At 53.3% G+C, this 27,384-nt stretch overlaps 3 protein-coding genes and 1 long non-coding RNA gene across 10 annotated transcripts in view; 2 read left to right on the top strand and 2 right to left on the bottom strand.

Annotated features, from left to right (window-relative positions):
* The window catches only part of TTBK1 (tau tubulin kinase 1), a 45,452-nt gene extending 39,345 nt beyond the window's left edge, over positions 1–6,107 (top strand). Inside the window, exons 14-15 of one of the 2 annotated variants that reach the window (XM_015136418.3) lie at positions 569–2,163; positions 2,831–6,107. In XM_015136418.3, coding sequence (XP_014991904.3) covers positions 569–2,163; positions 2,831–3,224 — 1,989 coding nt within the window. In that variant the 3' untranslated portion in view covers positions 3,225–6,107. Of the gene's footprint in view, positions 1–568; positions 2,164–2,827 lie in introns of both variants that reach the window. The other variant, XM_015136416.3, reaches the window with a different exon arrangement.
* A 2,509-nt stretch (positions 6,108–8,616) lies between these two features.
* Positions 8,617–17,755, bottom strand: LOC106997947 (uncharacterized). Its single transcript, XR_013416393.1, has 4 exons — positions 13,688–17,755; positions 11,403–11,556; positions 10,210–10,399; positions 8,617–9,028 (listed from the first exon to the last, which is right to left on the bottom strand). It is a non-coding gene; the product is annotated as an uncharacterized LOC106997947 (long non-coding RNA).
* On the top strand, positions 15,891–23,729 carry SLC22A7 (solute carrier family 22 member 7). 3 transcript variants are annotated; one of them, XM_077999919.1, is made up of 11 exons: positions 15,891–16,121; positions 16,580–16,711; positions 17,351–17,454; positions 17,866–18,020; positions 18,137–18,305; positions 19,373–19,496; positions 19,819–19,928; positions 20,428–20,642; positions 20,883–20,991; positions 22,221–22,427; positions 22,863–23,729. In XM_077999919.1, the coding sequence occupies exons 1-11, from the start codon at positions 16,044–16,046 to the stop codon at positions 22,915–22,917; spliced, it is 1,458 nt and encodes a 485-aa protein (XP_077856045.1). In that variant the 5' UTR covers positions 15,891–16,043; the 3' UTR covers positions 22,918–23,729. The 3 variants fall into 3 exon arrangements, with proteins under 3 accessions (XP_077856045.1, XP_014991908.1, XP_028703371.1); XM_015136422.3 differs by lacking the exon at positions 15,891–16,121 and having other exon boundaries at positions 16,143–16,711; XM_028847538.1 differs by lacking the exon at positions 15,891–16,121 and having other exon boundaries at positions 16,211–16,711; positions 17,866–18,029.
* Positions 23,663–27,133, bottom strand: CRIP3 (cysteine rich protein 3). Of its 4 annotated transcripts, none has more exons than XM_028847540.2 (8): positions 26,950–27,133; positions 26,519–26,613; positions 26,043–26,100; positions 25,815–25,946; positions 24,621–24,692; positions 24,394–24,521; positions 24,242–24,299; positions 23,663–24,065 (listed from the first exon to the last, which is right to left on the bottom strand). In XM_028847540.2, the coding sequence occupies exons 1-8, from the start codon at positions 26,990–26,992 to the stop codon at positions 24,004–24,006; spliced, it is 648 nt and encodes a 215-aa protein (XP_028703373.1). In that variant the 5' UTR covers positions 26,993–27,133; the 3' UTR covers positions 23,663–24,003. The 4 variants fall into 4 exon arrangements, with proteins under 4 accessions (XP_028703373.1, XP_028703374.1, XP_028703375.1 ...); XM_028847541.2 differs by having other exon boundaries at positions 24,394–24,488; XM_028847542.2 differs by lacking the exon at positions 24,242–24,299.
* Positions 27,134–27,384: the final 251 nt, after the last annotated feature.

The raw sequence follows: 27,384 nt of genomic DNA, 5'->3' as shown, positions 1-27,384 counted from the left end.
ATCTGGTGGCCCTGGGCAGCCAGCTCTCTGGCCACAGAGAAACTGCACACCCGGAGGTGGTACTAAGGGCATCTAGGAGCCAGCCTGGCACAGCCCATCCAGGAAGTGGCGCAGACACCTGCCACCCATCTCTGGGCCTGGCTTTCTCATCTGTAAAAGGAAGGGCTGAGCTGCGTGGTGGTCGTGGTTCCTTTCAGTTTTCATTTTCTGTTATTGTTGCTGACTCAGGTGAAGGATGCACATGGCGATGAGAGGGGCTGGGGACATGGAGAGGCTGGGAGGCAGAAAGTCCACCAGGATCAGGGCCTGGGACTTCAGGGGACCTAGAGCATGGACAGTCATTCATCAGAGGTTTGCTGAGCACTCACTAGGTGCCAGAGACCATTCTAGGCCCTGAGGACAGAGCAGTGAACAAGACAGACCCAATGCCTGTGCTTACCTTTATGGAGCTCACACTCTGGTAGATGACTCAGGCCTGTGAGTCTCCTAGCTTGTGGGTGCAGTTGAAGTCTCCCTGGGTCCAGGAGGGTGGGTGACCTCAGAGGGTCCCTGTGTGTGCCCCTTGCAGGTGTTCTCCGTGGCGCCCCCATTTGAGGTGAATGGCCTCCCAAGAGCTGTGCCTCTGAGTCTGCCCTACCAGGACTTCAAGAGGGACCTCTCCGATTACCGAGAACGGGCGCGGTTGCTCAACAGGGTCCGGAGGGTGGGCTTCTCCCACATGCTGCTCACCACCCCCCAGGTCCCGCTGTCTCCTGTTCAGCCTCAGGCTAATGGGAAGGAGGAAGAGGAGGAGGAGGAGGAAGAGGAAGATGAGGAAGAGGAAGAAGAGGATGAGGAAGACGAGGAGGAAGAGGAAGAGGAGGAGGAAGAAGAGGAGGAGGAGGAGGAAGAGGAGGAGGAAGAGGCTGCGGCGGCAGTTGCCTTGGGGGAGGTGCTGGGGCCTCGCAGTGGCTCCAGCAGTGAGGGGAGTGAGAGGAGCACCGACAGGAGCCAGGAGGGCGCCCCGTCCACGTTGCTGGCAGACGATCAAAAGGAGTCCAGGGGCCGGGCTTCCATGGCCGATGGGGACCTGGAGCCTGAGGAGGGTTCCAAAACGCTGGTGCTCGTCTCTCCTGGCGACATGAAGAAGTCGCCCGTCACTGCCGAACTGGCCCCCGACCCTGACCTGGGCACCCTGGCTGCCCTCACTCCTCAGCATGAGCGGCCCCAGCCCACGGGCAGCCAGCTGGACGTATCTGAGCCAGGCACCCTCTCCTCTGTCCTCAAGTCTGAGCCCAAACCCCCGGGGCCTGGGGCAGGGCCGGGGGCCGGGACAGTGACCACAGGGGCCGGGGGCGTGGCAGTCACCTCCTCACCCTTCACCAAAGTTGAGAGGACCTTTGTGCACATTGCGGAGAAAACCCACCTCAACGTCATGTCTTCCAGTGGACAAGCCTTGCGGCCTGAGGAGTTCAGCACTGGGGGCGAGCTGGGTCTGGAGCTGGCCTCTGATGGGGGCACTGTGGAGGAGGGGGCCCCAGCGCCCCTGGAGAACGGCCTCGCCCTGTCAGGGCTGAATGGGGCCGAGATAGAGGGCTGTGCCCTGTCTGGGCCCCCCGGGGAAACCCCCTCAGCGATGGCCACAAACTCACTGCCCAATGGCCCGGCCCTTGCAGACAGTCCAGCCCCGGTGTCCCCACTGGAGCCCAGCCCTGAGAAAGTGGCCACCATCTCCCCCAGACACCATGCTATGCCAGGCTCCCGCCCCAGGAGCCGTATCCCCATCCTGCTATCTGAGGAGGACACCGGCTCCGAGCCCTCAGGCTCACTGTCGGCCAAAGAGCGGTGGAGCAAGCGGGCCCGGCTGCAGCAGGACCTGGCGCGGCTGGTGATGGAGAAGAGGCAGGGCCGCCTGCTGTTGCGGCTGGCCTCAGGGGCCTCGTCCTCCTCCAGTGAGGAGCAGCGCCGTGCCTCTGAGACCCTCTCAGGCACGGGCTCCGAGGAGGACACGCCCGCCTCTGAGCCGGCAGTGGCCTTGCCCAGGAAGGCCGGGCGGGCAGCCGCCACCCGGAGCCGGATTCCCCGCCCCATTGGCCTCCGCATGCCCATGCCTGCTGCAGCCCAGCAGCTCCCCAGCAAATCCCACGGCGCGGCCCCAGCATCGGACACAGCCATCACCAGCAGGTGAGAAACCACTGCCAGCCCCAGGGTGGGCAGAGGGTGGCCACAGGCCTCCACCAGCAGGGGCTTCTCCAGAACCAAGGTCAGGGGCTATGGAAGATCAGGAGGGACCCTCAGTGACACCTCTGGTCCAGCACCTCCCAGCTGTGCTCTGCCTCACTCTGATTCGGGTTCCAGCCCTGTTACTGGGCTCAGGGGAATGGCTTCAGTAAGCATGTGTGGAGAGGGTGCCAGAGAGACCAGGCTTAGGAAAAGCTGATGGGGGCCAGTGGGTCCACACACAGCCTCTGGTATGCCATGGGGCATTGGAAGCCAAAGGATAAAGCCCAGTGCTTTGACTCCTTGGGAGAAAACATTTCATATTAATATAAACATAGGTATATTCTAGATTAGAATGCAAAATCCATGAGAATTTTAAAGATGAAATGAGGACCCCACAGAAAGCCAGCAGCAGGTTATTCCAGCAGCAGCCTGGGAGCGTGTGGCCCCTCAAGGTCCTGCCCTGGAGGACAGAATGCCAGGCCTCAGTTTACCCATCTGTGCCATGGTCTCAGTCTCAGCTCTGAGGATGCAGGACTCCAGTGCTCAGTGCCCAGGAGGATTCTGAAATATTTCTCCTTGTCTTGTTTCTTTGCCCTCTTCTTTTCTCCTGCCTTCTGCTCTCAAGCAGGCTCCAGCTGCAGACTCCCCCGGGGTCGGCCACTGCTGCTGACCTCCGTCCCAAACAACCTCCTGGCCGCGGCCTGGGCCCAGGGCGAGCCCAAGCCGGAGCCAGGCCCCCAGCCCCGCGCAGCCCGGGCCTCCCCACGTCCACTTCCGCCGCGCGCAATGCCAGCGCGTCCCCCCGGAGCCAGTCCCTGTCCCGCAGAGAGAGCCCCTCCCCCTCGCACCAGGCCCGGCCCGGGGTCCCCCCGCCCCGGGGCGTCCCGTCGGCCCGGGCCCAGCCTGATGGCACCCCCTCCCCCGGGGGCTCCAAGAAAGGACCCAGAGGGAAACTCCAGGCTCAGCGCGCAACAACCAAAGGCCGGGCAGGAGGCGCGGAGGGCCGGGCTGGGGCCAGATAATGACGCCCGCGGCTCTCCGCGGTCCCCCACCCTCACCCCGGCCCCCCACCCGCAGCCGGTCACACTGGAGCAGCTCCCAGCACAGCCTTACGCGCCCGACGCGCGCCACCCTTGGCCCCAGCTTTCCGCCTGCACCCGCGAGGACGCACGCGAGCACACGCGGCGCCCCACCAGCCCTCAGGGCCGGTGGGGGACGCGGCACCGCGCCGCGGGGAGGGTCTGCCTCCCCTTCCTCGCCCTGTGTCCTCTCATCCTCCTGCCGCCCGTCAGGCCGGCCAGCCTCACATCAGTCTCTCCGCCCCGGGGAAGGCTCAGCCACTTTTCATCGAGGACTCCACTTCTGGGGACGCCCGGTTCGTTCGCCCACCAGGCCTAGGCTGCTCTCCATGCTCCCCCAGCAACCTCTGCCTACACCTCCTGCGGCGCCTTGCCCTCCTCCGACCCCTTTCCAGCCAAAGTCCCCCTACCCCTTCAGAGAAGTAGCCTCAAATTCCAGAAGTGGAGGCTCCAGCCTCCCCCCGAGGGTCCAGCCCCACAGTCTTCTGGGAGCCATTGTGGCCAGGGATGGCCTCTGGACTGCCAGGCTGGAGTTGGGGACCCAGGGGATATCGGTCTACTCAGGTGTGAGGGGGCAGGTCTGACCTGCCCCAAAGTTGACTCCATCCTGGACAACTCGGTGGGAGGCAGTGGGCAAGTGATCTTGGAGATGGGTGGGCAGGTGATTCTGTGGGCAGGGGATGTGCTCCCCTGCACCTCTGGGGTGCAGAAACCTCTTGCCTCCTAAATTTGGGTGGTGCCTCTGTGGGAACCATAGGAAGCGTGTGGGCTGCCTTCCCGGGCAAGTATTTCCCAGTGGGATGTTGGAGGGGGCTTTAACAAAGTTTTACTCCCTCCCCTGTTCCCCTGATCTAGTGCTCAGGACCCCTCACCATCAGGAATTCCTTCCTGTCATCTAACCTCAGTCCTGTCTACTGCAGTTCCAGCCAACCTGCTCTTTCCTGAGTTCAATGCAGGTGGAAAGTGGCTGGTTACCATCTTTGCACTGGCCCTTTGGAGATTCGAGGACTCAGTTCTGGTGGAGTCACCCTCCCTGTCCTCCCTTCTGTGGGAGGGAGGGAGGGCTGGCTCAGGCATCGTCTCCCGCAATGGGCAGAGAGAGCAGAGAGAGGTCGACCAACAGACAGCTGGCCCCTGGAGGCAGAAAGGCCCTTCTAACTTCCAGATCGAATGCTTGAGTGATGGGTCCTCAGCCCAAGCCCACTCTTCCCTCAGCTCACCCTTCAGCCTGTTCCTTCTTGCCCCGACCCCAGCCTGTGCAGCCGCTCTACTCCAGGAATGGATGTGGGGACTCTTCCTGGGTTCTGGCTCCTGCATAGCTCACGCCACCTCATCATGAGCCTCAACTGCCTACATCTGGGGCAAGCAGCACACCGGCTGCAGATGGGACAGCCAGCCCTGCCTATCTGGACAGGCCCCTGCAGCCTCTGTCCCCTGGCCTAGCCTCTCTGTCCTTCCCTGAGTCACAGAGAGCAAGCCAAGACATCCAGGGAAAGAGGAAGAAAGGCCTTAGTGTGCCCCAGCGGTCTGGCTGCATCCAGCCACCATCACCCAGAAGGATGCCCATGAGGCAGCTGACCCTGAAAGCACCCTCCCCCTCATGGAGAGTCAGCAGCTTGGGCAGCCACTGTCAGGCCACGGTGGTGGCTTCTCTGCAGACCAGCCGAGGGGAGGACTCCTGGGTGGACAGTCTTTGATATCCACCCTACGCTGATGCAGAAGCTCCCAGAACACTCAGGAAACTTCTCCGGACAGAGCCCTCCTTGTCAACTTGAGGCCCTCCCAAGGCCCTCTACTGCCCTCTGGGTCCAGCAGAGGGAGTGGAGGAGGGACCACTGCCTCTCACCTAGAGCTTCTCCGAATGACAATCAGCTCGTGCCAGGTGGGGACCAGGACATGACTCCTGGTGCCCAGGCCCTGGGCCTGCTCCTTGCCACCAACCGAACCGTGAATGTAGGGCCCCCAGCCTCACCTCTGCCCCAGGACCAACAACACCCTGGTTTGGAGCTGGGAGGAAGAGGGGGACCTGAGAGAGCCCCAGGTCCATTCTACCCTCAGCTTCACTCAGCATTGGAGCTGGCAGAGACGCAAAACCCAGTCTTCCCTTGGGATTCTGAACCACCCTAGGGCTCCCAACTGACCTCAGGCCTCTGAGTCTCTGAATGTCACCAGGTGAGGTGGGAGAGGTAAAGTGGGCCAGTGGGGAGGGGGTCACCTAGGGGACTGCCTCTGTGCCTCTCCCCAAGAAGGATCCAGGGCAGAGGAAGCCACATCTCCCGGTGCCCCCAACCCCAGCTGCAGCCTCTTCCCCCTGAGCATTCATTCTCTCCACCAGGCCTCCAGGTCCTGAGCCCTTCCTCTGTAAAAGTGTCACACCACCTCCCTCAGCACTTCCTGTCAGAACAACCTATGTCACTGACTCAGATGCAGGGTCTGCTCACCCCAACACATGCCTTCCCTCCCCAGCCACATCGTGCACGAAGGGGGCACAGGAGAGGAGAGGGGCTGTGCCCCAGGCTCCCCATTTCCCAGCTCCTCACAGGGGCCTGGTTTGCTCAGTCTTCTCAACTCCAGGGACTAGCCCTGGTGGGCATGGGGTGGGGAGCAGGAAGTTGCCCTTCCCCTCCCTCGGGAAGCCACCTAAGAATGTTTACATGCCAAACAGAATGTAACACCCCTCCCCAAGCCCTTCCCAGTCACTGCATGGCCTCTGCCCATCCTGCACCTGTCCACCCCACCCCAACACCCTGGAAGCCACTGTCAATGATTAGATCGGGTCTCGGAAGGGAAGTAGCCATCACACCATTAAAAAGCCTGTGGACCTTTTTCTGTTGGCCTGGACTCTTCTTCCCTGCGGGAGGGCAGGCAAAACCCAGTTCCTGGGGCCGGGGCTGGGCAGGAAAGCGGAGCACAGGTTGGTGGGCAAGTGCAGAGGGACTGTCCTGGAGGCAGGGGAGGAAATGAAAGCTCAGGACAGACACAGGTAACTTGCTCAGGGTCACAGAGGAGGAAGGGGACTGTCCTGCTGTCATTCTGACTGCAAAGCGTACACTCTCACAGCCCTCTGGATGCTTCTCCTGAGGGCCAGAGACTGAGTCTGGCTTTGTGCAGAGAGGCCAGGAGGAAGAATTTTTTAAATTATTTGTACAAATTGATGGAGTACATGAGAAATTTTGTTACATGTATATAATGTGTAGTGACCAAGCCAGGGTGTTTACAGCATCCATTACCCAAGTACAATACATTTTGGTTAAATATAGTCACCTTACTCTGCTTTTGAACAATGAATTTATTCCTTCTATCTAACTGTATGTTTATACCCCTTATTTATTTTTATTTATTTATTTATTTTTTGAGAGGGAGTCTCGCTCTGTTGCCCAGGCAGGGGTTCAGTGGCGTGATCTCAGCTCACTGTAACCTCCGCCTCCCAGGTTCAAGTGATTCTTGTGCTTCAGCCTTCCAAGTAGCTGGGATTACAGATGGGCGCCACCATGCCCAGCTAATTTTTGTATTTTTACTGGAGACAGGGTTTCAACATGTTGGCCAGACTGGTCTCGAACTCCTGACCTCATGTGATCGGCCTGCCTCAACCTCCCAAAGTGTTGGGATTACAGGGGTGAGTCACCACACCCTGCCTGTACCCTTTAATTCACTTCTCTTCCTCCTTGCCACTCTCGAGGAAGAATTTTCATTACCCCAAAGTTAACAGACAAAAGTGAGAGTGTTTGGAAAACCACGCAGTGTAGCAGCTCACAGGCAACGTTATTATTATGAAAACATCTATCAAAATCACAAATAAGCATAGCTTGTGTCCCAGCTTCTCTACTTTAGAAATGCATCCTATGGATGTACTTGTACACTTGCAAAATTACATGCGTCCAAAATTATTCACTGCAGTCTTCTTTGTATGGCTCCAGAAAGCCTCATCTGCACTTGTGAAACCCAGAAAGTTCTGAAAACTGGGATTTCTCCCATTAGATTGGCACACACTCCCTTGTTATAAAAAAAAAAAAACTGACAAGACCATTTATAATGTTTATTAATTCCACTTATCATCCATATTTGCAATGGAAACATTAACATGTTTGATGATGGGGTAGGTCCCATTAGGGTATTTTATTTTTTTATTTTTTATTTTTTTGAGACGGAGTTTTGTTATTGTTGCCCAGGCTGGAGTGCAGTGGTGTGGACTCAGCTCACTACTACCTCCATCTCCTAGGTTCAAGCTATTCTCCTGCCTCAGCCTCCCCAGTAGCCAGGGTTACAGGTGCCTGCCACCACGCCCAGCTAATTTTTGTATTTTTAGTAGCGACGGGGTTTCACCATTTTGGCCAGGCTGATCTTGAACTCCTGACCTCAGGTGATCTGCCTGCCTCGGCCTCCCAAAGTGCTGGGATTACAGACTTGAGCCACCGTGCCCAGCCCACCATTAGGGTATTTTATAATATATGGAATATGTGCTAAATTGCCTTTCTGAATATATATATATATATAGTTGATCCTTGAACAACACAGGGGTTAGGGGCACCGAGCCCCTTGCTGTTGAACCTCTGCATATAATTTTTGATTCCCCCAAGACTTCATCAGTAGCCTACTGTTGACCAGAAGCCTTACCAATAATAAACAGTCGATTAACACGTATTTTATATGTTTTATATATATTATATACTGTATTCTTACAATAAGGTGAGCTAAAGAAAAGAAAATGTTATTTAAAAAACCATGAGGAAGAGAAAATATATTATTAAGTGGAAGTGGACCATCATAAAGGTCTTCATCCTCGCTGTCTTCACATTGAGCAGGCTGAGGAGGAGAAGAGGAGGGAATGGTCTTGCTGTCTCGGGGTGGCAGAGGCGGCAGGGGTAGAAGAGATGGAAGGGGAGCAGGAAAGGCAGGCACAAAACTTGTGACTTTTATTGAGAAAAATCAGACCAGTGCAGTTCAAACCCATGTTGTTCAAAGGTCAACCGTACATGTATGTACTTCTGATCCCAACAGTTTGGATAAGAGACTATGGACCTATAAAAGTTCAGAAGAAATCTAAATGCCCAACTGGGGCTGCTCAGTAGAGCATGGTCCACCCATAAAATGGGGCCCCCACCACGGGGTGATGTGAGACTCTAAGATGAAGGAGGCTAGCTGAGTGCTGTGGTGTGTCTGTAGTCTAGCCACTTGGGAGGCTGAGGTAGGAGGATTGTTTAAGCCCAGGAGATTGAGTCCAGCCTGGGGAACATAATGAGACCTCTTTCTCTAAAAAAATAAATGAGGAGTTGTCTCTTTGTATAGTATATACTTATGGACCAGTCTCCAAGACCAAGAATAAGAAAAAGAAGCATACATATAATGTACAACTTTATATCTGGAAAGGAGGTGAAATGAGTGAGAGGTGTCTGGCCGCCGTGGGGCAGGAGAGCTGGGCAGAAAGGAAGCTTTGCTCTAGTGTACATACCGTAGGAGTTTGTGAATTTTGAACCCTAGGTTCACTCGGTGTAAATCTTTCACCTCGTCAATATATAAACAACTTTGGTTCCAGGCCAGGCTCCTGGCTTTGCCTGAGATCCAAGGGAAAAAGGCCCACACTCACAAAGTCCAGCTGTCCCTCCAAGAAGGCCACTCCCTGGCATTAGAGAAACATCATGGCTCCTGGGACACTCTTTCCATTGGCGTGGATGCCAGCGTGCTCTAGGCCCTGATTCATCAGCCTTCAGTGGAATCTCCATATGATTTCACTTTCCTTCTTGTTTAAACTGTCAAAAGCAGGACATACTTATGGTAAAAAGGCAAATGCTAAAGGCTTATAAAACAAAAGCCCCCTCCCTATCCACGAAGCTGACCACATAGAGGTAACTCTTGCAAATGGCTTGGTGTGTACCATTTCAGACCTTCCTTTTCCTATTTGTAATTAATAGCTCTCTTTCTGTCTATATATACATATTTATTATAAATAAAAAGAAGAACATATTATACCTACTATTCTGAAATATGTTTTGTTTGTTTGTTTGTTTGTTTGTTTTTGTTTTTGAGACAGGGTCTCACTCTGTCACCCGGGCTGGAGTGCAGCAGCACAATCATGGCTCACTGCAGCCTCGACGCCCCTCCCCAGCCCTGGGCTCAGGTGGTCCTCCCTTCATATGTATGTATATATATGATGTTTTGGTGACTATCTTCTTTCACTTAGCATGTTTTCAAAGTACTGCCGTATTGTAGCATTTATCAGTACTTCATTCCTTTTTATTGCCAAATAATGTTTTACTATATGGACATACCACATTTTGTTTGTCCATCTGTCAGTTGATGGACTTTGGGTTGTTTCTGCTTTAGACTATGATGAGTAATGCTGCTATGAACATTTGTGTACAAGTTTTTGTGTGGATGTATGCATTCACTTCTCTTGGGTATATACCTAGGAGTGGAATTGCTGCTGGATCATATGGTACAGATATGTTTAACATTTTGAATAATTACCAAACTTTACCAAAATTGCTACATCATTTTACACTTCCACCAGCAATGATGAGAATCCTTGTGTTCTTTTTAAAGGCTACTCATATTCCATGGCATGAATGTTCCATAATCTATTTAACCAGCTCCTTATTGATTTTTCATTACCTTTCTGACTTTTCACTATTTTCACTATTTCAAATAGTGCTAAACTTGGCGCTAGAACTTCTTGGCTCCAACCTATCTTACTTCTTCAAGTCTAATTCTAGGAGAAACCCCCCAAACAATTAAACAGATAAAAATGGTACCTTATTGTATTTTTAAATTTTCTGGATTATTGAGATTGAATGAATGAATGTCATGGATTATTCATTCATTATTTATTTAATCCATCTTTCATTCATCCAACCCATTAATTTAACTAATTCTGTAGACTATTGCTGAGCCCAACATGTGCTAGAGGCTATGCCAGATGTTGGGCACTGACCAGGCATTGAGACAAAGAACAGCATGCCCTCAAGGAGGTGGCTGGGGCTGGGTGTGATGGTATGCGCCGGCAGTCCTAGCTGCTTAGGAGGCTGAGCAGGAGGATCACCCGAGCCCAGGAGTTCGATGCTGTACTGAGCTATGATCATGCCACTGTACTCCAGCCTGGGTGACAGAGCAAGACCCTGTCTCTAAAAAAAAAAAAAAAAAAAAGTGATTGGAAATTAACTTTCATTTTGCATGTGGCATGTGCCTTGATACATAGGGAGGAACTCCCAGCCCAGACTGAGAGCTTCAAGGAAGACCCCCAGAGAGAGATGTGCCTCTTGGACTGAATTTTGAAGGACAAACAAACAGCAGCTGGTCAGAGAGAGGAGACAACATTCCCGGGGGACAGGGGAGCAGCATGGGCAAAGTGTGGGGGGTGAGACTGCATGGAGTTCAGCATGGGCAAAGTGTGGGGGGCGAGACTGCATGGAGTCACAGGCATAAATCGTGGACTGGAAGAGAGGAGTGACAAGGGAGCAGGGCCAGGCTTGGAGCCAGGGCAGGCTGTGCCAAGGAACAAGGCTTTAAGGCATTGCAGAGACACTCTGCCTACCTCTTGCCCCCAGCAGCCTGAGACTTGTCAGGCACATTCACTTCCTGAGGCTCAGCTTGGCTGTCAGGGACTACCTGATGCTCTGCATGTAAGGGCCTCCCTGGTCCCTGGCAGACCTTCTCCCTGTTCCCCCACAGAAAGACATTTCTTTGTCCCATGGTCAAAGAGAGGTGTGAGGGAAGGGGCACAGAGAAATACACGGCTTGAGCAAGGTTGCTCTGTCAGGGGCTAGATGGGAGCCACAGACCAGGGACATTTAGATGAGCCTTTGTTGATAGAGAGGGGCCCCTCAGAAAAGAGACAGGGGTGGGAATGTGGAGGGTCTTGTGTCTCTGATCACCAGACACTGGGGCCTGCTGAGATTTTCCCATGGCTACTGATGAGTCAAGGCCAGGACAAGAGATGAGGCCAACCCAAGGCTAAAGGACTTAGAACCATCTTTCTAAGTCCTCAGGAGTTTCAGGAGCCTGCTTATTGCCCAAGGTGATGAGGTGATATGGAAGGAGAGTGTCTGCATGGCCATGGGTTAGAGGTAATATGACGTAAGCCCGTTTTCAGCAACTCCAGGTGGCATCTTCTGCATTTCTCCTCACCTTTAAACCGGAAGTGGTGTAACACCATCCATGATCACCATCACCAATTTTACCACAGTCCGCACCTCTGTCTTCATTATCCACCATTACTAGCTTCATCTTCGCTCAGATCATAGACATTCTTCTCCCAAACTATACAATCACCACCACTAGGCTTTGAAGACATAATGATAAACAAAAGACAAGGTCCTTGCTGTCAGGGAGCTTACACAGCATCATCACCTCCTTCACCATCACCACCACATCAGCAACATCATCATTACCACCATCATTACCACCATCACCACATCCCCACTACCATCATTATTACCATCACCACATCCCCACCACCATCATTACCACCATCACCACATCCCCACCACCATCATTACCACCATCATCACATCCCCAACACCATCATGACGACCATCACATCACCACATCACCACCATTACCACCATCACCATATTACCACCATCATTACCACCATCATCACATCCCCAACACCATCATGAAGACTATCACATCACCACCACCATTACCACCATCACCACACCACCACCACTATTACCCTCACATCACCACCACCATCTTTACCACCCTCACATCACCACCACCATCATTACCACCATCACATCACCACCACCATCATTATCACCATCATCACATCATCACCATCAGCATTACAACCATCACATCACCACCACCACCATTACCACCCTCACATCACCACCATCATTATCACCATCACCACATCATCACCATCAGCATTACAACCATCACCACATAACCACCATCATTACCACCATCAATGCATCACCACCATCATCATCACCATCACATCACCACCAGCATCATTACCACCATCAACACATCACCACCATCATTATCACCATCACCACATCACCACCACCATCATTACCACCATCACCACACCACCACCACCATTACCCTCACATCACCACCACCATCTTTACCACCCTCACATCACCACCACCATCTTTACCACCCTCACATCACCACCACCATCATTACCACCATCACATCACCACCACCATCATTATCACCATCACCACATCATCACCATCAGCATTACAACCATCACCACATAACCACCATCATTACTACCATCAACACATCACCACCATCATCATCACCATCACCACATCACCACCAGCATCATTACCACCATCAACACATCACCACCACCATTATTATCACCATCACATCACCACCACCACCATTACCACCATCACCACATCACCATCACCCTCATTACCACCATCACATCACCACCACCATCCTTACCACCATCGTGTCATCACCACCATCACCAGATCACTGTCACCAGCATTACCACATCTGTCACATAATCCTCATCAGCACCACTACCCTCATGACCACATCACTACTACCAGTGGCCCTGGCCCCATCCTCTCATCTCTACTTCAATCACCCCGTCACCATCACTTCCATCACCAGGATCCCCACCCTCCCTTACTATTATACCATCCATCCATCACCGTACTTACCACTGCAATTGATTTTGTCATTGCCACCATCAACAGTGTAGGAAATGATTACATGGGTTGCAGCAATGGTTAATGGTCACTGAAGCCCCAGTTAAGATGGGTAGGTCATCTGTGGTCACTTAATGGGGAGGGGGCAAAATAGTAAAAGGCCTAAAGTGTAAGAATTCCCTATTGCAAGCAATCTCAAATTGGTTATTCCAAGAATGTATTTTTTCCTGAACCCTCCAATATTTCTAGTAATAATTCCAATTAAGGAGTTATTTTTTCTTTTTCTTTTTTTTTTTGAGTCAAAGTCTTATTCTTATACTGTACTCAGGCTGGAGTACAGTGGTGCAATCTCAGCTCACTGCAACCTCCACCTCCTGGGTTCAAGCGATTCTCCTACCTCAGCCTCCCGAGTAGCTGGGATTACAGGCATGAGCCACTATGCCTGGTTAATTTTTGTATTTTCAGTAGATTCGGGGTTTCACCATGTTGGCCAGGCTGGTCTCGAACTCCCGACCTCCAGTGATCCACCCATCTTGGCCTCGCAAAGTGCTGGGATTACAGGCATGAGCCACCATGCCTGGCCAGGAGTTGTTATTTTTCCATTGCACAAGGCTCCTCTCCATCCAGTTGGGTATAAATGAAGGTCTCTACCTTGGCCTCTGAGCTCAGGTTAGAATTCCCATGTTGGAGGGGTTGGAGGATGGTTAAAATACAATCAAAATCAGCTCTTAACTGGTGATTCAGAGTTGATCTATCTATCCTCTGGTTAGACTCAGCATTTCATACCTGCCTGTCCAGCTCCATCATCAGCCATCATGGTCACTGTCACCATCATTCTTCAATGACATTAGAGACGAGAGCTTCCATATGGGGTAGGGCCAGGGAATAAGATGGAGCCAGAAGTAAAATTAATGCCAGATTACTCTCTGTGGAAAGAGGCTGCAGATTTTTTTATTTTTTATTTTTTGAGACAGAATTCCGCTCCTGTTGCCCAGGCTGGACTGCAGTCGCACGATCTCAGCTCACTACAACCTTCCGTCTCCCAGGTTCAAGTGATTCTCCTGCCTCAGCCTCCTGAGTAGCTGAGATTACAGGCGCTTGCCCCCATGTCCAGCTAATTTTTTGTATTTTTGGTAGAGACGGGGTTTTGCCATGTTGGCCAGGCTGATCTCAAACTCCTGACCTCAAGTGACCCACCCGCCTTGGCCTCCCAAAGTGCTGGAATTACAGGCATGAGCCACTGTCTGGCCGGGGCTGCAGATTTAGATTTGAGTTTCCTAAGAGCCAATGTCAAGAGGGAGAGGTAACCACTGTATGATTATCAGCTATTTCTGATATTAAAGCAGGAAAGAAATTCCCATTGTGAAAACTAAGGGGTCACAGCCAATGGCTGAGGTTGGCCTCGTTAGCTGTCCTCTCTGGCTGTGGAAAAACTTCAGAATATTACCCTGTGGAGCCACTGGATGGGACATGGAGATGGGGTGACCACAAAACTTACCTCTCAGGAGCTGCAAAGTGTTATGGTGCTGTATACATTTTATATTAATAATATGATTACATAGTACTAAATGAGGGAGGAGCCAACAGTGTGAGGTCACATGTGAGTGAGGATGAGAGGGGTGGAGGTATCTCCCCTTGAGCTGGTCTTCAGGGAGGCCTGGGCATTCACTTGGTGAATGAGGAGGAGGCCACATTGTCCAAGGGACCACACTAAGGCGTGACATGCCAATGAGCTGGTGTGTGCAGAGAACTAGAGGGAAGGGGGCATGTTGGAGAGGGGTCAGGGGTGGACTGGGGGAGAGAATCTGGTCCTAGGGAAGTCATAAGGGCCAAGCGAAGGAGCTGGACTTTCCCCCTCAGGCAGTAGAATCTGGTGAAAGGTTTTAAACAGGAATATGACCCTCTTAGATCTGTGTTTAAATGTTCACTGTGGCCAGTGTGTGGAGAATGGGTTGAAAGGGGTGACACTGGAGACAGGGAGGGTTAGCTTATTGTAACCCTCCTGTAAGCTCCCTAAGGGTAGGGACTGTGTCTGAGGCATCTATGTACCCTTCAGAATGGCGAGGATGCACTAGAGACTCAAACGTCTCTTCTTATTGTCACCCCGTCACTGTCACCACCATTAGCTGCCTCTTGCTTCACTCCATGGCTGTCAGCACCCCCATTAACACATGCCATGCCATCGATTTAGCTCCTTTCCCAGAGCTTTCTCAGGGAGCCCAGTCTGGAGCAGACTGGGACATCACCAGCTCAGCAGCTTGGGTCAAAAGTGAGATTCCTGGTCTGGAGTCAGGGGACCCGCTCTTTTCTTCAGTTCTGCTGCTGAGTCATTGTGTGACCCCAGCAGGTCCCCACCCTGTCTTTAGTTTTCTGACCTGTTCAAAGTAGGAGCTGGATTAAACTAGTGGGTCTGCCAGCCAAGTGTTTGGAGAATCAGATGAGAATAAACCGGACATTGCTGGTCTCTGCTGTACTTTTTCTGCAGGGACCATGATTGAGAATTGAGTGGGAAGGTCAGATTGAACATTGAGTCTTAGGTATTGCATGTGCCTATGACAAGACCTTGGTAACGCCCCCTCCCCCATTCCCTACCCCTCCAAAAGGTAATCTTAGGCATTGCAGGTACCTATGGCAAGACCTTGGCAATGCACCCCCTGCCATTCCCTATCCCTCCAAAAGGTAATTTAGGAAGCTGCTGGAAATAGGGGAATGGGACAGGCAGTTGGAACCATATGTATGGGGAGAGTCCCTGAGTGAGGTGGGAATGGGACGAGCGTGGGACCCTCAGAGAGGTCAAGTTGCCCAGTGTGATCACAGGTGTGTCTCAGGCCAAGGCATCAGCTCCCAGCGGGGGAGAGGGATGCGAGGAGGCCTCATGGCTCAGCAGAAGGAAACCTGGTTAGGATCCAGCTTTCAGCTCTGAATCCTGGGCTGTCGGCCAGGCCATGGCTGTAGCTGCAAATAGGCAAGGCTGATCTAAGGTCTCATAGGACAAAGGGCACCCTGGGAGAGCTAGCCCCAGGCCCCAGGGGCCTCCTCTTCTTAGGGATCCTGGGAGCTCTGCTGACCAAGGGGGTAGGAGCTCACCTCCTATGCCGTCACCCAGTTACCTCATCATGGTAGCCTTGGTCCTTGAACACTAATGGGTAAGCCCCAGAGCCACGAGCCAGTGACCTCTGAATGGATGGCTTCCCCTTCCCCCAGGCACCAGGCAAGACAGGTAGGGGTCCCTGGAGATCTGGTGGCTGGGGAGGGCCCAGTCCTGGGCCAGCCCCTGAGGGCTGGATTCTGGCTGCAGGCTCTCCACTCAGTCCATCCACTCCCGCCTCCAGAGTCCAAGGGTCTATGCGGTGGGCAGTTTGAGTTGGCTGGATACTAGAGGGAGGCTGCACCTGAAACGGTTGGTGGGAGAGCAGCATGAGTTTTGAGGAGCTGCTGGAGCAGGTGGGCGGCTTTGGGCCCTTCCAACTGCGGAATGTGGCACTGCTGGCCCTGCCCCGAGTGCTGCTACCACTGCATTTCCTCCTGCCCATCTTCCTGGCTGCTGTGCCTGCCCACCGATGTGCCCTGCCGGGTGCCCCTGCCAACTTCAGCCATCAGGATGCGTGGCTGGAGGCCTACATTCCCCGGGAGCCCGATGGCACGCTTAGCTCCTGCCTCCACTTTGCCTACCCCCAGGCTCTCCCCAACACCACGTTGGGGGAAGAAAGGCAGAGCCGTGGGGAGCTGGAGGATGAACCTGCCACAGTGCCCTGCTCTCAGGGCTGGGAGTACGACCACTCAGAGTTCTCCTCTACCACTGCAACTGAGGTACTTAAGTCCAGAAGTTGAGAGACATGTGAGAGGGATAGCCCTGCCATTGCCTTGGGTGGTTACTGTATAGGCATTAGATATATTACTTTACCTTGTAAAGTCTCAGCTTACCAACCTGTAGATGGGAGCTATGAATATAAGACACTTTTAGTTCATGGCTTGTAGTAACAGGCTCCTACACAAGAACTGTTATCATCATCATTAATTGGGAGGTGATTAAGGCAGGGAAGGGCTAAAGTGGCTTCACAGAGTTGGGACAAAGAGCTGAGAAGGCGATTTCTGCAGCAAGAGGTGGAGAAACAATAGAGGCCTTCTTTTCTCCCTTCCTCTTTTCCAGTCCCAGGTCGGTATTTACATAATCCATCTGGAGGTGGAATGTCAGTGGAGGCAGAGTCTCCCTGGGAGGCAGCAGGTCAAGGCCTTCCTTGGGAAGAAGCTGAGGCTGCAGGACTGGGGAGGGACAAACTTTCCTATTCCCCAAACTGGCATGAATCGCTGGGAGGTTTATTATCTGGCACAGAGGTACCAGAACGGCAGAGCTTGCCTCAGAAGGCTCCAGGGTCTGGAGAGGAGGAGCTGGCGCCTGCTGGAGAGGGCTGATGTTCACAGCAGGTCCCTTTCTGCCTGTCCTTGCAGTGGGATCTGGTGTGTGAGCAGAAAGGCCTGAACAGAGCTGCATCCACTTTCTTCTTCGCCGGTGTGCTGGTGGGGGCTATGGCCTTTGGATATCTGTCTGACAGGTGGGGTGAGGCACTGGGCCAATAAGAAACTGAACAATGAGATCACTTGGACTCGGGAAGGGGAACATCACACACTGGGGCCTATCATGGGGAGGGGGGAGGGGGGAGGGATTGCATTGGGAGTTATACCTGATGTAAATGACGAGTTGATGGGTGCTGATGAGTTGATGGCTGCAGCACACCAACATGGCACAAGTATACATATGTAACAAACCTGCACATTATGCACATGTACCCTAGAACTCAAAGTATAATTTAAAAAAAAAAAAAATCGCAAAAAAAAAAAAAAAAACAAAAAAAACCAGAAACTGGCTGGGGGAACTTTCCCCCACTAGCTGGGGTATGAGCCTAGTCTACTAGATCTTAGAACCTCCTTCCACAGGGAACTGATCCTGCATGACCCCTTTGCAGGTTTGGGCGGAGGCGTCTGCTGCTGGTGGCCTACGTGAGTACCCTGGTGCTGGGCCTGGCATCTGCAGCCTCCGTCAGCTATGTAATGTTCGCCATCACCCGCACCCTCACTGGCTCAGCCCTGGCTGGTTTTACCATCATCGTGATGCCACTGGGTGAGGCAGGCAAGAAACAGGCAGGACCTAGAGGGCTGGAAGAAGGCAGTTGTCAGAGTGAGACTGAGCCCATCTGGTCCTCACTAACCATCTTCCTGTCTCCTGCCCTGGGCCAGAGCTGGAGTGGCTGGATGTGGAGCACCGCACTGTGGCCGGAGTCCTGAGCAGCACCTTCTGGACAGGAGGCGTGATGCTGCTGGCACTGGTTGGGTACCTGATACGGGACTGGCGATGGCTTCTGCTAGCTGTCACCCTGCCTTGTGCCCCAGGCATCCTCAGCCTCTGGTGAGGACTGCAGGCAGCTGAGGAGCGGGAGATACAGGAAGTCAAAGATGAGATTAATCAGAGCCTGAGACTTGAAGATAGAGAGATTGAGAGATGAAGGGAAAGAGAAACAGAGTAAGTGACCAAGAGACAGAAAGAGACAGAGAAAAGGAGACAGAGAGACAGAGATCAACAGAAAGAAGATGGCAAGGAACAGTGAGAAGCAGAGAACAAGATAGATACAGAGAGACAAAGAGCCAAACATAAATTGAGGCTGGCATCTTGCAGAGTTGGGGATAGGGGCAGGGCCAGCATGGGGGTGGGGAACTCAGGCAGGAGAGTGGGAGGACAGGTAGCGTGGGTACTACATTGCCTCCCAAAGATGACTTGACCTTGGGTGACCCTTCTGGATATGTCTACATGTCTGTCCCTCCTTCATCCTATTCCCTCCTGCCACCCATGGGAGAAGTGAGTGGCTGGTGCTGGGAGCTGGTTTTGAGGGTAAGGCCAATTCAGTTGAGTAAGGGACTCCCAGGCTATGGAGGACCTGGGCCTGGGCAAGGAAGTGTGGGAAGAGGTGTTTTATTGTCTTTATTATTATTATTTTTTTTGAGATAAGGTCTTGCTGTGTCGCTGGAGTACAGTGGCACAATCACAGCTCACTGAAGTCGCAACCTCCCAGGCTCAAGTGATTCTCCTGCATTAGCCTGAGTAGCTGGGACTACAGGCGTGTGCTACCACATCCGGCTAATATTTATTTTTTGATATTTTGTAGAGACAGAGTCTTGCCATGATGCCCAGGCTGATCTTGAACTCCTGGGCTCAAACCCACCCTCCTGCCTTGACCTCCAAAAGTGTTGGGATTACAGGCATGGGCCATTGCACCCAGCCCAGAGGTGGCTTTTAAATTGGGCATTGAAAGATGAATAAAAGCTCATCAAGTGTGGAGGGCTTGGGGAGGGGCTGATGTTCCAGGCTGAGAAGACTGCATGAGCAAGACCCTGGAAGTTGAGAGCCTGTAGTATGTCCAGGAACATGTGGCTTAGGGTCATGACTTTCTGGCTGAAGGGCCTCCTGCCTATTCCTAGGTGGGTGCCTGAGTCTGCACGCTGGCTTCTAACTCAGGGCCGTGTGAAAGAGGCCCACAGGTACCTGCTCCACTGTGCCAGGCTCAATGGGCGGCCAGTGTGTGAGGACAGCCTCAGCCAGGAGGTGAGGGTGAATGTGTTTGTGAGCATGCATGTATGTGTGTGTGGGGGGTGGGCTGTGTCAAGTGTCCCCTCCCACAGCCCACCATGTATGGCAGGAAAAGCCCCTGGGCCCCCATGGAGAGTTCTGAACTCTTTAGGATGTCCTACCTGGCTCCGGTGGGCCACATCCATCATTTGAGACCTACTCTTCTCAGCTGCCATGTGCATCTCCACCCCTACCACTGCATATGGGAGGAATAGAGAGGGGTGGGGGGAGAGTACTGTATCCCGTTGAGATCACATAGCCAACTCTGATATTACAACCTCACCTCCTTCCCTACCAGGCTGTGAGCAAAGTGGCTGCCGAGGAACGGGTGGTCCGAAGACCTTCATACCTAGACCTGTTCCGCACGCCACGGCTCCGACACATCTCACTGTGCTGCGTGGTGGTGTGGTGAGGAGGCTGGTGTGGGTGTGGTAGGAGGGAGGAGCAAACTCCAGGCTGGTGCTGAGTGTGAGAAAGGCTCTGAGGGACAAGTAGAGTGTCACAGTGGACAGCAGGAGGATAAGCCTCGGTGGGCAATCTGCCCGGGGAAGTCAGAAAATGAAGCAGGCAGCAGAGGCACATGGGTTCAAGTTCAGACTCCCACTTCCTTACTTGGAAAGGGATGGATCACTTAGCCACTCAGAGCCCCAGTGTCCCTTCTGTAAAACGGACTGTTGTCAGTTCCATGTCAGGGTTGCTGTGAAAATTAGGGTAAAGGCGCTTTGACCACTGGCGCCTGCTGCACACTCGGAGGGCGTTATGGATGTCAGGGAAGGTCCTGGTGGTGGGAGGGGGGTCACGGAGACGGAAGGAGATTGCCCTTGTAAAAGGCCAAGTCTTCCTAAGAAGAGAGGCCAAAGAGGGATGGGAAGGAGGGTCCCCCGAGTGGCACTGCAACTCCTTTCAGGTTCGGAGTGAACTTCTCCTATTACGGCCTGAGTCTGGATGTGTCAGGCTTGGGGCTGAATGTGTACCAGACGCAGCTGTTGTTTGGGGCCGTGGAATTGCCCTTCAAGTTGCTGGTCTACCTGTCGGTGCGCCACGCAGGACGCCGCCTCACGCAAGCCGGGACACTGCTGGGCACGGCCCTGGCGCTTGGCACTAGACTGCTAGTGTCCTCCGGTGAGCCCAGTCCCATAGGTTCTGCCCACCCCAGAAGCTGGGCCAGGAACCCTGCCCACTCCCTGGAGACCTACCTCCTGGCCAAGAATCCACTCCTCCCCACAGCTCCCCACTCTTACCCAGTGAGCTCAGACTCTCTGCCACTTAAGTTCAGCCCACTCTGGAGACTCTGCACTCTATCCAGAACACCCCTGGCTCTCCTCCAAGGCCCTCTCACTATCTGAACCCGCTTCCCTCCAGACATGAAGTCCTGGAGCACCGTCCTGGCAGTGATGGGGAAAGGTTTTTCTGAAGCTGCCTTCACCACTGTCTACCTGTTCACTTCGGAGTTGTACCCTACGGTGCTCAGGTAAGGAAACCTGCAACCAACCTGGGGTATGGGGCTTGTTAGTCACGTGTCTTAACCAACACTTCTACATACACACGCCACAGCCTGGTCTCTCTCAGTCCTTTTTTTTTTTTTTTTTTTGGTAGAGATGGGGTCTTGTTATATTACCCAGACCGGTCTCAAACTCCTGGCCTCAAGCGATCCTCCCGCCTCAGCCTCCAAAAGTGCTGGTATTACAGGCACTATTACAGGCATGAGCCACTGCACCCAGCCTCTCACTCATTCTTCACGCTACACCCAGAATACAGAACTAATCAGGGCCTTCTGTGTTTGCCCTAGTCTTGGAGAAGGCAGGGCATCTTATCTTCTGTACTATGTGACCCTAAGCCACATCAGACATACTTTCTGGACCTCCTTAAGAAAACAGCCCCAAGGCCGGGCACTGTGGCTCACGCCTGTAATCCCAGCATTTTGTAAGGCCAAGGTGGGCGGATCACTGAAGGTCAGGAGTTCGAGACCAGCCTGACCAACATGGTGAAACCCCATCCCTGCTAAAAATACAAAATTAGCTGGGTGTGGTGGCGCACGCCTGTAATCCTAGCTATTTGGGAGGCTGAGGCAGGAGAATCGCTTGAACCTGGGAGATGGAGGTTGCAGTGAGCTGAGATCATGCCATTGCACTCTAGCCTGGGTGAGAAACTCTGTCTCAAATAAACACATACATTTAAAAAAATTAAAATAAATAATAATAATAGTAAAAAGAAAACAGCCCCAAGAAGCCCCATTCTGCCCACCCCCATCCCATTCACCCCTGGAAGGCAGAGATGCCCTTGAGGACTGTCCCAAGGGCAACCCCTTGAAAGGCCCAGGGGGGTCTTTCAGCTAGCTATTGGGAGGTAGGAAAAGGAAACTTCTAAGCATCTGGTCATGGCAGGGCCTGTACAAACTACTGACCTTCTTCTTTCCACATCACTCTTTCCTTATCCCAGTCTGGTGGCTTGTCTTCTCTTTCAGTGGTACCTGGTTGGTACTCTGTCAGAATGGGGGCCCTGTCCTCTGGTGGGTGCTGGCTTGGGGTTTCCTGGCCTGAAGGTGGGTGGGAAAACCAACTGAAAGAAGTCCTAGTTTTCTTAGCTATATGGGGAGAAGGGAGTATCAGGGCCTGCCAACCCTGGAGAGAAGCCCTGTGGGGCATGACCCCAGGTAGGTGTGAACACTGTCTGCCTCCCTCATCCTCTTTCTCTGAACAGACAGACAGGGATGGGGCTGACTGCACTGGTGGGCCGGCTGGGGGGCTCTTTGGCCCCACTGGCGGCCTTGCTGGATGGAGTGTGGCTGTCACTGCCCAAGCTTGCTTATGGGGGGATCGCCCTGCTGGCTGCCGGCACCGCCCTCCTGCTGCCAGAGACGAGGCAGGCACAGCTGCCAGAGACCATCCAGGACGTGGAGAGAAAGAGGTGTGTGCACAGGACTGTGTCTGTGTACGTGTGAGCACATTCTTATGGATGCAGGTGCTCAGATACCTAACACTTTAGGATTCAGACAGGAAAATATATGCACATATGTACTTGGTGCATGTATGTGAGTGTGCACAGGTGAGTGTTTCAGGGTGCATGATTGGGGGGTATGTAAACTGCAAGCATAAATGTGTACATGAGTCCATATGTGTGTATGAACACAAATACATAAGGCTGTTCAGGAAGACGTGTATGTGTGCACACTCAAGTATGCCTACACATCAGGGGTGTGCACAAGCATGTGTGTGAGTCACTTGTATAGGGATTTGTATATCAGAAACTAGGGAGAGCCCTGGGACAGCCCTGATGGTGCAGGCTGGGGTGGTAGGCTCGGGGATTAAATCCCACCATTGCTCACGACTCCTTCCTCCCTAGTGCCCCAACCAGTCTTCAGGAGGAAGAGATGCCCATGAAGCAGGTCCAGAACTAAGTGGGAGTGGAGGCAGGCCCTCCACAGAAGCTCTGCAGCAGGGGCTGGGAGAGCAGAAGGGCAGGCCCTGCAACTCAGGCTGGGAGTATCGAACCCTCTGCCTAGGGCTGGAGTTGCCGCCAGTACCCTCTCCCTGTGCTCATCCAACCTTGATTATTTGGCTTCTAGGAACAGTTGACTTCCCAGAATGCAGTGGCTGCTGGGCACCCCTCTCATGGCTGGGGAGGATTCTATAAATAAAGGTTCCCCTTGGGTTGGGGCAGTGGTGAAGAGCTGTGGGAAGAGCCCTGGATAGGAAGCCACCGAATCTGCCCTGGGCTCTGATAACACCTTCACCATTAACTTGCTGTGTGACCTTGGGCATGTGGCTTTCCCTCTCTGGGCCTCAGTCTGTTCATTTCCCAAATGGATAATGAAGCCTCTTGGCAGGTTCTACCATAGGATCTGTTGCCATGCTCAAATGAGTTACTGAATAAGGTGCTTCTGCTTCTTCTAGAGATGGTGCTAAAGAAAGGACTAGCATATGAGACTTCTGGTACCAATGGGGCTAGTGGGCATGCTGTCCACTGTGTGGTGCTAGGACTGCCAATGCCAGGCCCAAGGGACAAAAAGAACATAGCTTTTTGTTCTCATGGCTGGCCCTGCTACCTCCGAGGCACCCTGCAGGCCAATGCATGTCATCCCAACCCCTACACTCCCCATCCTCCAACCCACTGGTCTCATGCCCAAAGAAGAGTTGAAGGCATGGGAGCCAACATTTTATTGGAGAAGCCAGAGAGGCAGAAATTCAATAAACACAAATTTTATGAGTACCTTGAAGCTCTAGAATGTGCTGGGGAAGGGGGTTGTGATGGCCAGGAGGAGGATACCCTTCAAAATGTGCTGTTCACTAACCAGATAGAAATGGGAAAGGGAAAAATTGGCAGAGAAAGTCTAGACTCTCTGGCCTACCATGGAACCTAGGCCCAGGTCCCCACGATCCCACCATCCCCAACCCCCATGGGACTGGAGATTTTTGTAGCTCCCATTGGATCATGAGGGGCATGATGGGAGGCCTGAGTTAGGGTGACCTTTTCTGTGAGCGTCTCATTGGAATTTTATCTTCACTGGGTCATAGATGTAGCAGCCCACATCGCCAATGTTCACACCTGAGAGAGAGAGCCCTATCACCAAAGGCCTTGGGTCTGTAGTGCAGGGTTCAGGGCTGGAGGGAACTGGGGTGGGGGGCAGGGTATGCTTAACCACAGGGGAAGCTGTCCACACATCCCCACAGACCATGTACATGCCATAGTTTAGGCCCAGTGTCTGGAATGGGGCTGCCCACCTTTGGGGCCAAACAGGTAGCCGTAGCAGGGGACGTGGCAGTAGGGGACTCCGTCATGCTGAGACACAGAGAGAAAGAGAGCTGTCTCAGCCTGGTTCTCTTCCCATTTCCAGCCTCCTCCCAACATAACCACTCATTCCTGCCCTGCTCACCTCGGCATGACTCCCAGCAGTCAGGGTCTTGCGGCAACGCTGGCACCTCAGACAGGGTCGGTGCCAATTTCTGCCTAATGACATCACCTTCTCAGCTGGTGGTGGAGAGAAGTGGTAGTGCTTCCATTCTAGGGGTAGAGTAGGGAGACCCACCTGCCTTGGATCACCTCCCTGCCCCTTGCTGCCCACCCTGTATCCCCCTCCCCAAGCTTTCCACTGTCACTTACCAAAATAGACAGGCTCCCCACAACCAGGGCACAGCGACGTCTCTCCAGTGAATGTCTTCATATGGGGAGGGCCTTTAAGGGGAAGAGGCCCTGGGTAGGTCTGAGGTGGAGATGCCCACCAGCACCTGCCTGCATATGGCACTGTCCTCTTCCAAAAGCCATGCTCATTCCAGAGTGCTCGACCCAGGCACCCAAGAGTCTGTCTTCTATAGGCCCGGAACTGAGCCCCCTTTGACTCCACCTCCTGCCCCATCCCTATGTGTATTAGGGACTACCTGCTTCCTTGTCATCCTCCCAGGGGCTCAGGTACACACCATCCCAACCCTGCTAGCAACTCAATCCTCAGGAAACTTGAGCTGATACAGGAGCTGGCCAGGGCATGGGTGTCAGGTGTTGGGGAGCATAGCGTCACTGCCTACTTCAGGGAATGGAGGGAAGGAAGCAGGGACCAGAGGAGAAAAGTTGGAGAATGTGAGAGGCTGGCCTTATCCCAATGACTCCTCTCCTGTAGGTTATTCCTTCCACGGCCCTGGCCTGGGATAGACCTAAGTGCTTGGCCAGCTTTGCCTCTGACTAGCTTTGTGAATGGACAAGGTCATTTGCCCTGTCTGGATCTCACTTTCCTCACCTGTAAAATGCGAGGATGCAAGGAGAGAGGATAATGCTATCTGCCCAATTAACTATTTTTTGTTTGTTTGTTTGTTTTTTGTTTTTTGTTTTTTTTTGAGATGGAGTCTTGCTCTGTTGCCTAGGCTGGAGTGCAATGGCGTGACCTCGACTCACTGCGACCTCCGCCTCCTGGGTTCAAATGATTCTCCTGCCTCAGCCTCCCCGTAGCTGGGATTACAGGCACCAGCCACCATGCCCAGCTAATTTTTGTATTTTTAGTAGAGACAGGATTTCACCATGCTGGCCAGGCTGGTCTCAAACCCCTGACCTCATGATCTGCCTGCCTTGGCCTCCCAACAATTTACATCTTAACTCAGCAGCTGACATGAGGGAATAGAAAGAAAGAAAGAAAGAAAGAGAAAAAAAAAAGCGGGAGGTAGATAGAGAAGACTTTGCTAAGAACGAAGTTGTGAGAATGTGAAGCAGAGGGCTGGGTAGGAGACTGCCACCTGGCCCACCCTCCGCTCCAGCTTGGGGAAGGGTCAGGAGGAGGACTAGGAGGAGCTGAGCGCAGTCTTAACTTACTTTTCTTGCCTTGGGGGAGGCCAGTCCTTGGCCTGGGAGGGCTAAAGCTGCTGGGGCTGAGAGGAGTGGTGCTGCCAGGGCTGGGAGTGGGGGCGTTGTACAAGTAGGAGCCCACACCACCAATGTTCACCCCTGAAGAGAGAATAAGGGAAGTCAGGCTTGAGCCCCCAGCTCCCAGCCACCAGGAGGGTTCTGCTGACCCCTGGCCCCTTTCAGGCTGGTACTTACCCCTGGGTCCAAAGAGAGCCCCATAGCATGGCTTGTGGCAGTATGGCCTCCCGTTGTGCTGGGCACAAGCAGAGGGAAGTGGGTTACTCAGGGCCAGCGAGAGCCATGCCCCACAGGCCTTTCCTCCAGACAGGCTACCAGGTGTGTCTGTCCACTGGCTAAGTCTGGTGGGCCTGGGAGGGGTGGGGGATGGGCTGGCATGACAATATTTCCACTATGGTCAAGGGAGGAAGAGCAAGAGCAGCTCAGGAGGTGATGCTGCTTCCCACCCATCCTGACTCCCAAAGCCATGGGATCCACAGTTACAACCCAGGTTCCCAAAATCCTGGCTGGTGTGGGGTCCACCAGGTGTGTAGCCTTGGGGTTGGCTACTGAGGTTCTCTTTGGCAGGTCTCCAGGGCTGAAGTTGGGGGTTGGTGCCTGGCGGGTGGGAGGCAGTGATGTAAACAGGACAGTACTCCCTGGCCAGGCCTTACCTCTGCATGCCCGCCAGGAGACAGGACGCTGTGACAGCGCTCACATTTCAGGCAGAAGCGGTGCCAGTTCTTGCCCAGGGAGCTCACCTTCTCAGCTATGGAGGACAAAGTGGAACCGAGCTGCAAGGAGCCTGTCCAAGTTTGGGGCCCCTCCTTTCCCCCTTCAGCCCTCTAGGGAATTAGGTTGGCCTGCCCTGCTCCCTGGAGAGGAGTGTCTCCAGGAGGCCAGCTCCATCCCGCTCCGGTTTCATACTCCCCACAGAGCTCTCGGTGGAAGGGAGAAGACCCGAGTGGGTGCGGGTGGTGCGTAGACTACCAGCCGCTGCAAGTGAAAAAGGGTTTCTGGGACCATAGTGTGGCCAGCCCTCGCGTCCTCAGGGACGCGGCTCCCATTCGCCCCATCTTCGCCCCCTCTGCAGCCCGGGCCTCACCGAAGAAAACGGGTTGCTGGCAACGCGGACAGGTCCAGCTCATAGCTCCGCTCCAGGCAACGCACACGGCACACAGTAGGTACGCCGCCGCGACTCATTCCGCCCCCTCCGCTGGCTCCACCCACGGCTCAGCTTTGAGCCTCCCTGGGCTGAATCCGCTGTTCCTCAGCGTACATTGGCTACCAAAAATTTAGAACCACTCTACCTGGGAGACATACGACTATTTCGCTGTTACTTCAAAGAGCATTAAAGCCTCGCTCAGACCCACGGGGAGGAGAGAGGATCTTGAAGCCGAGTGGACTCCAGACTGGGAAGGCAAATATGCAACGAAGACACCTGGACAGGGAGCACTACTAGTTTCTGGAGCGGTAAGGACAGGAAAAATGTTCACAGTACAGACACCATTAAAACACTACTCTCGCCAAAGCGAGGGAG

This window comes from Macaca mulatta, chromosome 4, assembly GCF_049350105.2.
Source record: "Macaca mulatta isolate MMU2019108-1 chromosome 4, T2T-MMU8v2.0, whole genome shotgun sequence".
In the NCBI taxonomy this organism is placed as follows: domain Eukaryota; kingdom Metazoa; phylum Chordata; class Mammalia; order Primates; family Cercopithecidae; genus Macaca; species Macaca mulatta.
This window is presented reverse-complemented; position numbering and strand designations above follow the sequence as displayed.